The sequence below is a fragment of the Crinia signifera genome, chromosome 19 (assembly GCF_055691185.1).
Source record: "Crinia signifera chromosome 19, ASM5569118v1, whole genome shotgun sequence".
NCBI lineage: Eukaryota > Metazoa > Chordata > Amphibia > Anura > Myobatrachidae > Crinia > Crinia signifera.
In genome coordinates, this window is record NC_139226.1 from 30,564,680 (window position 1) to 30,577,616 (window position 12,937).

The 12,937-nt window shown below is 45.8% G+C and overlaps 1 protein-coding gene across 2 annotated transcripts in view; it reads left to right on the top strand.

Moving 5' to 3' along the window:
- Positions 1–12,537, top strand: part of PNKP (polynucleotide kinase 3'-phosphatase) — a 29,394-nt gene extending 16,857 nt beyond the window's left edge. For both annotated transcript variants that reach the window (XM_083162275.1, XM_083162276.1), the window contains exons 9-17: positions 440–488; positions 1,903–1,973; positions 2,054–2,146; positions 2,654–2,750; positions 6,774–6,835; positions 7,598–7,707; positions 10,276–10,363; positions 10,443–10,504; positions 11,855–12,537. In XM_083162275.1, coding sequence (XP_083018401.1) covers positions 440–488; positions 1,903–1,973; positions 2,054–2,146; positions 2,654–2,750; positions 6,774–6,835; positions 7,598–7,707; positions 10,276–10,363; positions 10,443–10,504; positions 11,855–11,975 — 753 coding nt within the window. In that variant the 3' untranslated portion in view covers positions 11,976–12,537. The remainder of the gene's footprint in view (positions 1–439; positions 489–1,902; positions 1,974–2,053; positions 2,147–2,653; positions 2,751–6,773; positions 6,836–7,597; positions 7,708–10,275; positions 10,364–10,442; positions 10,505–11,854) is intronic.
- The last annotated feature ends 400 nt before the right edge of the window (positions 12,538–12,937 follow it).

The window sequence follows — 12,937 nt, forward strand, 5'->3', positions numbered from 1 at the left end:
GACTACAGTTCCTCTAATAGAGTTCCAATATTTAACATTCTGTAATTAAGAGGTTGCTTTATTGTCATAGAACTGAGCAGTTGAACCTTTCAGAGTGTTGAACAATCAGCGGTTCCGTTATTAAAAGGGAATTACAGAATTCTATTCCTATGACTTGCCTTATGCATTGATAAACTCATTCATCCTATTGGGGCATTGTAAAACGGTAGCCCCTCCCCCTTCTGTACTGCAGGAGACCGCTGGCATAATAAAGGCGGGGCATGATCACGGAATGAATGCATCTCCGTGCACTGGTGACCTTGTGTAAGAGAGGCTGGCGGTTTAATGTGTGTAATACAAAGAAGGCGTTCTCGCTCTTAATGGTAGTTCTAGGCCACAATAAGTTAATAACTCCTGTTCTCTCTAGAACCACATAATCCTATTTCTCTCTGTATTACAGGCTAATGATGGCGTCCAAGTGCAGAAAGAAGACTGCGTGTACGTGGGAGGTAATGATCTCTTATGTGCTGCCATGATATGTCCTCATATAGCTATCCTCCGGGAACAACAAGTCAAATGACACAGAACACCTGAGTGCCGTGTTACTCCGTAGCACCGAGCATCTTTCCTTGCAAAGTTTCACATTAATGCATCTTATTCACAAAGAGGTGGGAATAGGAGGCACAAGCAGCTTCTGCTGATTTAAACGATAACCAACGTGGCTGTAGTGTTTGTGGCATAATTCTGTGTTACAGAGAGCGCTAAGCTGTCCAATCAGCCACAGGCTTTTTCCAGATGCTATCTGAATCAGCATATTGCTGTTCCCGCTATACTCTGAATTGCCCGTGGGGTAAAGCGTGCTGTCTCCACTCTTTGGATGTGGGCTTCGCTCTAAGGGTTATGTCCACATGATTATAGAGGTTCGACAGACAGGTAATCTTTGTCCTTTATGACTCTGAGCAGACTGTTGCCCGGTGATTGGTCATCCACCAGTGTGCCTCCCAGAATTGCTGCGGTTGGATACTTCATTGGCAGCAAGGCACCGGGCCTCCAATAAGCAACTGTGCACAGGCCGCCACCTGGTCATTCATTATACTGTGTAGCTTTGATACACAGATGCCAGTTTTGGCCGCAAAGTGCTGCCTAGGTGCACGCCCACTCTTAGGGACCGCTTTGGTATGCTCCCATCATACCAATGTCCCCCCAAGGATGAAGACGTTACTGGAATTTTTGTACTCGTGGTAAAATATCTTCTCTTTTTTTTTTTTTTTCTATTTTTAAATCCTATCCTCTGTTGGTAATGATTAAATGGCTTCTGTTCTCTGGCCTATTGGTTTTTGTTGATTGAAAACCAAAAAACTAGGCAGCCATTGATTTGTAAGTGTCCAGGCTCCTCAGACCGCTCATCATACCCCATTGTGCCAGGGTTCCCCATGGAATCAGCAAATAGACTTTTAACATAGGTACAAAAATCCCATGTCTACATTCCTTAAATGAATAACGCAGAGCGAGCGCTCCACAAGGCTCTGCTGTCTAAATTCTACTCCTTTATTTGAGCCCACTTTCATCATGATATCCCAACAGAATTATATATCGCAACGAGCAGGTTCTCTGGCAGCACAGAATATATCACTAGATAAGTGATGCATCACTGAGGACAGGGCTGCATGTGGCAGGAGCGGTTACCTGATACGAGGAGGGGAATGGGGTTGGCAGGAAGCTCCCGACTGAAAAGTCTATAGTGGAACGCGCAGGTTCCTCACCAGCACAGATCAGTGATGTGAAACTATCAACCCAGTATAGGAATACTGTAGTCTGCGGCTAAGTAAAAAAAAGACTTGACATTTAAACCCCCAGGTAAAAACCCTGCAGTGCGTTGTAATGCAATAACTTCCATGTGTTTTTCACATTTTATTCACACAGATGCTGCTGGACGACCTGCAAATTGGGCTCCCGACCGTAAGAAGAAAGATTTTTCTTGCGGTGACCGATTGGTAAGATGCTTCAGTGTTGTGTACAAGACAATAGGTTACAATAAGTAGGTGACGGCACTAACTGTTGTATCTCTGCGCAGTTCGCTGTGAATCTGGGAATACAGTTCTACACTCCAGAAGAGTATTTCCTCGGTTGGAAGAAAGCTACTTTCCAGCTCCCCACCTTTGACCCAGTGAGTCTAATTGCAGCAGAACAGTAATGTAGCGCTGGGGTTTGTGTACCTTGTGTACTGTCACGTGACTGTGTTTCCTGTAGTCCAGTTAGGTTTGCACATTATGGGGGGAATTCAGTTGTGCGCGAATACTTTCATCCGGTCCCATCAATGCAGAATCCACCGCACTTAACAGTAGAGGGATCTTGCACAAAAATGTTTACTACCCCATGAAATGGGGTAACTGTGCACACGTGCAAACCATGTGTACGGTACAAGGGGTGCAAATTGATTTATCTGCATGCAGGGTAAATATTGGCTGCTTTTGCATGTAGGAAGTTTCATTTTTTTTTAAGCAGCAGTTCAGATTTGAGTTCGGACACACCTGTCTTAAATCTCCCTGCGTACCTAACATCTGCCCCACCTGCAGTACAACATAATGTCACCCAGGGCCAATGTATTTTGTTTTTGGTTTGCGATCCGTATTTCCATAAATGGTCTGACTTTGTATATATGTTTGTTCAACAGAGATCTTTGGATTCTAGTGTCCCCCTCTACGAGCCTGCATCCTCCTCTCTAGTCTCCGCTTCCCCAGAGGTGGTAGTGGCTGTTGGATACCCTGGAGGTAATGTTAATCTGTTACAAAACATCCAGCAAGTTTCTCCTCCTTTGACGGCTTCGGTATCCGTATTAATAAGGAACTAAGTGTAGGATACGCCTCTGACACACCCCCAGCCTCCGTCTTCCACGCTGGTCACTACCCGTCATCTGGAGCAGCGGCTCCCGTCATCTGGCGCCGGGTGTCGCTTCCCCTGAGCTAAGTACCGTCTCTCCCCTCACCCGCTTTGGGGAGTTTCTTGCCTCAGCCCCCCCACACATTTTTGACCCTTAACGGCAACGCGATACTCCGTACGCCAAAGACAGCCCCAGCAACTCAGTGCCGGGTGCCGTCTCACGGCGTCTCAATTTTGCTTCAATCTGCATTTAAATTTACCAGCGGCCGCTTTAAATCTAGCATATTTATCTATCTCCGCCAGTATCTACGGGCAGCGGTAAACATTACTGCAGCACTTGATTGCGGCAGTTACCTTGTTAATCATTTAAAAACTTAACCTCAGTATTCTTACAAGTATTTTTATGAAAACCTGGTGATACCATTCCCACAGCCACAGTTATCAAGCTCCGAGCGCACCATATTACTCGATTCTGTGAATGATACTGTGTGTACAATACTGCTACATTACTTGATTCTGTGTATGATACCCTTGTACAATACTGCTACAATTGAAACCTGCTCACAATATTCAAATAGCGGTGGGCACTATCTTTTGACACTACAATTTTTTTGAATAAAACAGCATTGTCTATTATGCTCTAGAATAAATAATAAAGAACCTTCTTTATTTGTAGCAACTGTATATTAGCAGAGACCATCACTGGGATCTGCTTGCAATATATTTTGTGTGAACTTAGTTCACTGATCATCTCTGTACATGCATTATTTGTGAGGGGCTTAACCCGACTATTGCAGTAATAATATCGGATCCTGCTTATGTGCATATATGATTGTAATTGGTACTCAATACTGCAACTACCTTCTCTTCTCCCCATACCCTGTGTACATCAGCACAGAATCCACTACCCAGTCTGTTTAATTATCTGCTTTCTTACTACACAGCAGAAAATAAATCGCTCCATCTGTCTTTAAAGCACACAGACTGGGCAATCCAGCAATAAACTTCCTCAAGGTGACACATTGGCTCCTGTCAGTAATTACCACTCACTGACATTAATGGCGACTAAGATGCACCACTAACGAGGATACAAAACCAATAAATACTTTGGATCAACCAACCACTGCTACTTTTGGTAAACCCTGCTTTATTACCAGCAACAACATCATTGGTTGTGCTGCCTCACATATATATTTTTTCCTTCTCTTTCTGGGACAGGATCAGCGATCCCTGACTCTCTCATTCATCATTGGACACCTAAGGTGGATGGTGGACAGCAGAGGTTAAGGTCCGCATCATTGACACCAGCCCACCATTTGTGTTGATCACTTCTCATTTCAGTGCTCTCTCATCAGTCGCGTCGTATCCATCCCCCCTGCAATGCAGGTGAGCACCAGGGTGGATTACTGACGGCGCTTCTGACAGCAGAAGCACCTTATTTCATTTGAGCCTCAACACTGGTGTCCCCCTCGCGTGCCAACATTATTACTACCATACCACACTGGATCGCCTGAACCCATTCCGATTTCAGCAGCTAAGCAGTGATGGGCCCGGCTAGTACCCTTGGGAAGACTCTTTGGGAATACCGGGTGTTGTAACCAAGTTGCAGGCAGGAGATCACCTTCCGGACCCGGCTCAATCTTACTATACCATCTATAGCTTCCGCACCTTTCACACCCTTAAATCTTTACCACTACCCCTTACTGTCAGGTAGTGACCCTCTATTATTACATCCCACTCTCTGGTAGTGACCTCCGATTACAATTTTATGACGGAGACAGATTGATACATATTTCTCAATTCCTAAATTCCTCGTCTCATTTGGTGTGTCAAGCATCCACAATTATATACCTGTACTCTGTACTTTATATATTTATGCTAATCAAATTCTGGTACCTTTGTTACAGGTATATCGGTATTTCATCTTAACATTGCGCCCACTTTGTTAATTATATCAAGGACCCTCTTTTTGACAGGTTATTAACCTTATATTATACCTTGTGATATCTCCACATACAACTTATTGAATGCGTATTGTCTTGTTTTGTGCATTTTTGCATCAGATATAATTAAAACCCCTTTTTTTATCGTTATTATTAAATAAAAGTTAAGTCTTATCTCACCCATGTACCATTTCTTCACATACTCTTTACTATCATTATAATATTATCAAGTGTGCCCCAAAAACCCTTTGCATGTTCCCTTTTTGGTCACTCTCGTGACCACCCCTTTCTGTTTTCCGTATTAATAAGAAAGACATATTGGTGCCTCATTTACAAAAAGCGCTTAGTGTATGGATTTCCCCCTTCACAGCTTAAATGAATCATGAGTGTGAGGTGACATTGGGACGGTCATATTACATGTCTCTCATTAGCTTGAAATTATATTTTTCTTTATTGTCCACTAGGGGGCACAAGTGCGATGGCTATTGCTGGGTACACACTAAATGATTCCCGCGTTATTGACCTTACGCACTGACTGGTATTGTTCACGATAACAGTCAGGGACGTCACCCATCTCCCGCTCTGTGTATGGAGTCTCTGACTATATTGTCAGATTGAGCTGCATGTGCGGATGACAGGGTGACTGATATATATGCGACAACGTCCTTATCGTTGTTCTCCACCTTATGCTTAGAAAGAAGAGGCACTTGGGGAGTCTGTTCACTCCCTTGTAGAATCCTGGTGGCTCCGGATTGGCCACGGCGGGTTTGGTACGCCGATCTTCAGCTTTTATACTTTGACACTCTGCATTTCCGCCTCAGACCAGATCTTATTTTAAGGCCGTGGCTCTTGAGACGGAAGGGGTTCTCCATGATGGTCATTTGCACCATGCTTGAATGCCCATAAGCCTTGGTTTAGTAGAATCTAATACTGGGTTTTCGGCGATTCTGCTGCTGGCTGGCTTTCACTAAACCTGACTTTTCTGCAGGTTTGGAGTTGGCCCTCAAGCTCTTTTCATGAAAGGTACAGGTTTGCTCTATTACATGATGTTAACATGGGCCAACTCCAAACCTGCTACTTGGAACCTGTTTTTGTTTCTTTACATACTTTGGTGTGGAAAAACTTTTTACTGACCATTTCGTTGGTTCCAGCGGCAGTTCACCCTTCTCTATTTTCGTACAGGTAGGGATGTTCTCCTTATATGTTGGGCTATGGGGGGGGGGGGGGGGGGGGGGGGGAGAGATACCCCACTCATCAGCACAGATCACTGATCTGTGCTGATGAGCAGTCAAAAAGAGCGTTGATTCATTTCAAACACGAGAGCACTCTTTCCAATTTCCACAGTCTGTGATCAACCACATTGATAGTCTTGAAAAGACTATGGGACAGATTCTCTAAGCTTCAAAAGTGATAAAATGGACAGTGATAAACAGCCAGCCAATCAGCTACTACCTGCCATGTCACAGACTGTGTTTGAAAAATGTCAGGCAGGAGCTGATTGGCCCTTTAACCGTTCCTATCCCTGGTCATGTGCTGTGATGACGATCATTATATTGGTTGCTGTTGCCATCTTACCATTTGAAGAATCGAACCCCCCCCCCCCTTTCCACGCACATAATGACTCCAGAGCTCACATCCTACAACCAGACCTGCTTTGTGTCTCCTCTCAAGCTGGGATTGCATTGGCCATTCTAGAGCATGACATCACACACTGTGTTATTAGAGGCCAGGATGTTGTGCAGCAGGTCTATGATGTAATGACATCTCATTCCGGGCTGCGAGCCAGCTATGAGGTATATCTTAAAGACGCCATCCTTTATAAAATATTGACAGGTTTATTTGAGATGGTAATTTAGTTATTAAATCCCCTTTGACAGCTCGTTTGCATCTTGTAAAACATTTCTGATATGTTTTTCATGACTTATGAAGGTGAGATGTCAGAAACATAACTGGCTTATTATGTGTTTTCAGCTGGGAAGTCTACTTTTGTGAAGGAACATCTGGTGCCCAAAGGCTACGTGTTTGCCAACAGGGTGAGTATACTGGAAAAGTGAGAGTCTACCGCGCCATGTGCAGGTCTGGTATTTTTGGTGCGTCAGACGCGGCTTAGCCAGTATTGTTAGGTGTTGGGACTATGGGCCTCATTCACACCTGATAGCAATCCTGCAATTTTTTCGGATGGACAAAATCATGCTGCACTGCAGGTGGGGCAGATGTAACATGTGCAGAGAGAGTTGGGTGATGTGTGTTCAAACTAAAATCTAAAGTGCAGTGTAAGAATAAAGCAGCCAGTATTTTCCCTGCACAGAAACAACATAACGCGCCCAAAATTCTAACTCTCTCTGCACGTGTTACTATCTGCCCCACCTGCAGTGCAGCATGGTTTTGTCTAACTGTAAAAATTGCAGCTTTACTCACAGGTCTGAATCAGGCCCTATATTGTAATAGGTTAACAGTTTTGCAAGTATAGTCAGAATCCCCGTTTATAAACTTAATGTGTCGCTAGACTTACATTATATTATCCCGTAGTAGTGGAGATCAGTGTTATTCCCCGTACACGCTGCAACCGTCGATATCAGCCAATGCGTTTGTCTGGTGGGGTACCGGCATCGGCAATGCCGCCAGAGGGCCTACGATCCGCACCTTTGTCTGTATATACATACACACTGGGCGATGTTATGTACAAAACTGCACAGAAGCGCCAAAAGGTGCAATATCGCTCATTATATCACCGTGTGTGTGTACAGTGTTTTATATTTATCAGGCATCTTTCTGACATGTGCTGTATGTTATAGGACACGCTAGGAACATGGCAGAAGTGTGTGGCAGCCTGCGAAGAAGCATTGCGGAACGGCAAAAGTATCGTCATCGACAATACTAACCCTGATGTGGAGTCTCGCAGCCGGTGAGTGAGGACGGCGAAACGCGCCATTAAGGATTTACCAGCTCTGTGTTTTACTACCACTTGGTCTGATGTTGGGGAGTTATGAGCAAACACCCTCCTGAGTCACCACTTTACTTTACTTGTCGGGGTATGTCCCAGAAAAAGGGACGACATGATATAATAATGTACAGTGATATACACTACACGAACTACATCCTTCTATGCAGAGTTTCAGGAACTTACTGGAGCAGAATAAAATGTAGATAGTTGTGAGTGTGGGGGTGGTGTGGATATATAATGGGGTCTGGATAGCATACCGCCGTACGGGATAATTGAAATCAAAATACAAGCGCCCAAATTCCAACACTGGTCAGAAATCAGTGAGCGGGTTCCCAACATCAAACACAATGCCGATGTCAGCATCCAGATCATGTGTGCTGGAAATTGTTAGTGTTCGGCTGTGGGGGTGTTAGGGTTAGGCACCAGAGGCAGGGATAGGACGCCGTTAGGGAGGGTTAGCATACATACCCAAAAGGTGTCTGTATCCTGACCATCTGGATGCGACTCTCCGTACTCTGACCTTTAACATCCCAATAGCCAGGATACCAATACCATCCTTGTAAAACCTATTACGGTTCCTGCCCCGAATTATTTATATTCCCTTCCATGACATTGGATACATTGTGGCAGATTTTGAACATATCGGAGGAAATGGACACATTTAACGATTGTCCCATTTGCGCATATGGCGCACTCTGGGTTCGTGGGTGCCGAATGATGCATCTGGAGAACACAGATGGCTCCGTGTCCTCTCCAGTGGACGGAGCCGAGCATTGAGAGGACAGTTCTGTGTAGCTCAGCATGGGATCTGACAGGAGTGTCCTCAGTGACACCCAACTTGTGCGCTTGCCTTAGATGTTCGGACAGAGAACGGGCGGCCTATTTCAGATCGAACTTTTGCACCCAGCATTAACATGGTGCAAGCCTGATATGAATGGCCATAAAGATAAAACCCAGAGGGCGGCTCACCCGGGACGCTTGAAAATGAACAGATCCTCACATAGGACCCAATTCAATTATTTAGCGGAGCGTTCCTTTACTAGGCTGGTCGCCCTCCTATGTATTGGCACGTGTAGTTTCTGCCAGCTATGGAAAGTAGCACTGCGCTCCGCTACATGTCGGCCCCCATCCCCCATTGCCTGGTGGGATATGGGGAAATGTATTATGTGAATGTACAGCCGCACAGCGTTTAGTGCTGTGGAGAACATGAGCGGGATACTGTCCCGTTACCCAACAGGCTCTTCTAGTAAGGCCTATGGAAGCGGCAATTGTGTCTCCGGTCACCCTAGCGGACAGAAGGATCATGTGTGAAGGGGGATTCAGGTGGAGATGTTTTACGAGCTGGGCGGCCACCTTCATGCTTGCACCTCTTTTCATTTTTAAATGCTTTAGTAGATTGACCCCAAGAATTCTGTGATGGTGATAAAAGTATTCACACACCTGCAAATGATATACAGAAGTAGGTGAAGGACTATTGGCAGTACCTAGAATCTTCCTTCGTGTGGGGGGTTTAATTTTTAGCTTTGTGTCCCCAACTCTATGGAACCTCTCTTCTTTGCTGGGTCCAAGAGGCCGACACTCTAGAATCCTTCAAGAGCAGACTCAGGACTCCCATGACTAGTTATTTTGGTATATTCTGTGCTAGAAGTGCTATATAAATGGGTTGGGTATGATATGAAGGTCAGAACCCCGACTTTCGCAGAACCGGCAGCGGAATCCCACACAATACTACCAACATTTGGTGAGTATTCTCACCCTGAGCCGCCCCTCATGAACTCTCTTACCCGAGCCGTCCCTTCCCGCAGGCCGCCCTGAACCACCCGTTCCCGCAGCCTAAGCCGACCCGTCCTTTTCCGGAGCCTAAACCAGCCCAATCCGTCCCTTCCCGCAGGCCGCCCTGAACCATCCCTTCCCGCAGCCTAAGCTGACCCAATCCGTCCCTTCCCGCAGGCCGCCCTGAACCATCCCTTCCCGCAGCCTAAGCTGACCCAATCCGTCCCTTCCCGCAGGCCGCCCTGAACCATCCCTTCCCGCAGCCTAAGCCGACCCGGTCCGTCCCTTCCCGCAGGCCGTCCTGAACCATCCCTTCCCGCAGCCTAAGCCGACCCAATCCGTCCCTTCCCGCAGGCCGTCCTGAACCATCCCTTCCCGCAGCCTAAGCCGACCCAATCCGTCCCTTCCCGCAGGCCGTCCTGAACCATCCCTTCCCGCAGCCTAAGCTGACCCAATCCGTCCCTTGCCGCAGGCCGACCCGAACATCTCTTCCCACAGGCTGACCCGACCTGTCCCTTCCCGCAGGCTGTCCTGAACCATCCCTTCCCGCAGCCTAAGCCGACCCAATCCGTCCCTTCCCGCAGGCCGTCCTGAACCATCCCTTCCCGCAGCCTAACCTGCACCCTCCCCCTAGTGCCTAAAACGAATCCTAATACTCACCGTCTGAATTGTGACCTTCTGGTTACTGACCGCCAGGACCTTTAATATATCCCATATAGATAACATTATTCTAATAATAATCCGGTTACATTCCAGGTACATCTCCTGTGCACAGAAAGCGGGCGTACCGGCCCGTTGTTTCCTCTTCAGCGCCACTATTGAGGTAGCCAAGCACAACAATCGGGTAAGTGGGAAGCCCCTCTCCTAGGGAATATCATACCTACGGTCAGGAGTGCATCCCTGTAACCCTGTGTTATTTGCAGTTCCGGGAGATGACCAGCAAAGGACACGTGTCCGTAAACGACATGGTCATCAATAGCTACAAGTAAGTATCTTCCACTGGTGACACTGTGACCTCTGTATGTGTGACCTCTATTACTAGTACTCTCATTATAACCAACTTGCGATGGCAGCCAGACTATGGGCCAGATGCACTAAGCTTCAAAAGTCATAAAATAGGGAGTGATAAACAGCCAGCCAATCAGCTCCTGCCTGATATGTCACAGACTGTGTTTGACAAATGTCAGGCAGGAGCTGATTGGTTGGTTGTTTATTACTCTCCATTTAATCACTTTTGAAGCTTAGTGCACCTGGCCCCTTATCGGGTGGGTCTGACAGCCTATCAGTGGGAGCTACCGCAGCCCCTCCCTTTCATACTCTGTGTGCAGCGAGTGGAGCTGTGCTAACCTTATGGCAGGGATAGTGAACCTTTGGCCCTCCAGCTGTTGTTGAACTACACATCCCAGCATGCCCTGCAACAGTTTTAGCATGGTCAAATAGCAAAACTGTAGCAGGGCATGCTGGGATGTGTAATTGACCTGCTCGCTGGACTCCGTATACTCACAGCCCAGCAAGCAGGTCTGAATCGGGCCATTGGTGTATTAAGTACATAGAGGGGAATTTACTTAAGGTTCCAACAGTGAAAAGTCGTCATGTTGCTTATAGCAACCGGTCAGATTCTGCCTAGCGTTTTCTAGGATGTGGCACAATCTGCTTGGTTGCTATGGGCAACCCCACCCCTTCACTTTTAGATTCTTTAGTAAATTTACAACTATGGATTAGTTTACTAATGCTTCACAGCCCTGAGGTCACGGGTTCGATTCCCACCATGGCCCTAATTGTGTGGAGTTTTTATATTCTCCCTGTGCATGAGTGGGTTTCCTCCGGGTACTCTGGCCCAGCCGTTCATCTGCTGGTATCACCATCAGATAAGTGGCGGAGTACACGGCTTTCCATAGCGTCTTGCTATGTATATGCACGGAGTGTTTTCCAGCCCAGCGGTTTTCCCCATCATCGTTATCATACACACTGGGCAAAAACACCCAGTGTGTATGGAACTTTAGACGCAGATTTTAAGTGCGGCTACAAAATTTGTACATACACTTGTTTTCATTTGGGTAACGGTAGGAGTAAGAGGTTTAGATTTTAATATGCTTTGTATAAAACCAAGATCGGGTACCAACCAATAAGCTCCTAACTGTCATTTTAGAGGCTGTATCGGAAAAATGACTGGTTGAAGTTAATTTGTTGGTAACTTATCTCCATGGTTTGATATCTTTGAGTTCTGTCCACCTTAGTACATACTGAATCATCTTAAGTTATATATTCATTGTTGACATAGGTATTGAACATCCAGAAGGTGAAAGTAACGTCTTTTTGTTTGTTTGCTGTACAGAAGTAAGTTTGTTGCACCATCTGTGAGCGAAGGTTTCAGCGAAGTTTTAAAAATCAATTTTGTGCCAAACTTCAAGGATCCGGGTCTAAGAGCTTTGTATCAGCAATTCTCAGAAGGCTAAGTTCCAGCCTTTAGTCATGCAGAACACAGATCTGATCAAAATGACTTCATAGCCTGTATAAGAAGAAACAGATTACATCTCGCTACAAATGACTTTAATTGTTAACGTTTACACATCGCAGAGGAAAAACTGCTGCTATCCACAGAACAGCTCATGCTTTCAGAAAGAAAAACACCGTTATTGAGCTACGATTGGGCAGGATCCAAAGAGCATCCAGGACAATACAGCAGAGGCCATTACATCATCTCACCACCGGGTGGGGCTGTTGCATTGAAACGACCTATTGTTTTTCTACTTCTCGTTCCAGTTCTTATTGTGAAATAAAAGCAATCGCCCAGACTGAGCTAAATTGCACACGTTATAAATGTGGAAATGATTATATCCATTGCCGGGACTGACCCTCCGTTGTTTGAATTAGAACAGACTGTATGACACCTTCTGTCTCCGTGACATTGCACCCCTGCCAATGAGGTCATTCCTTGGCATGCACACAAGCTGTTCAAATCTTTCAAATATGTCCCTTAAATGCAGCCACTTAATAAACACTGGAACATTCTCTCTCCTTGCGTCTCGGCTGTTCCGCCATAGTTTAATTAAAAAACATTCTTCTCAGATTCCTAAAGGAACACACTGCCTGGGTTACTGATCGACAAAGCTCATAAAGGGGGTGCATTTCCCCCTCTACACGATTCAGTGGAACCTTTATATGAAAGCCCGCTGGAGTTAGAACCGCGGGAGTTGTCCCAGCATCTGGGTCCTTTAGGACCTCTGTGCCTGATAGAGATCTATATATCTGAGGACTCAAAGTTCCTATTTGCAAACATTGAACACCGTTTCTGTGGGCACGTTGCTAGTGATTGGCCTCTGAGATCAATCTCCTATTACGCAGAAGAATTAATGGACTTTACCAACATAGGACCTTATTCTGGATCACTCGCAAAGGCAAATTCCTTCTCAAATGG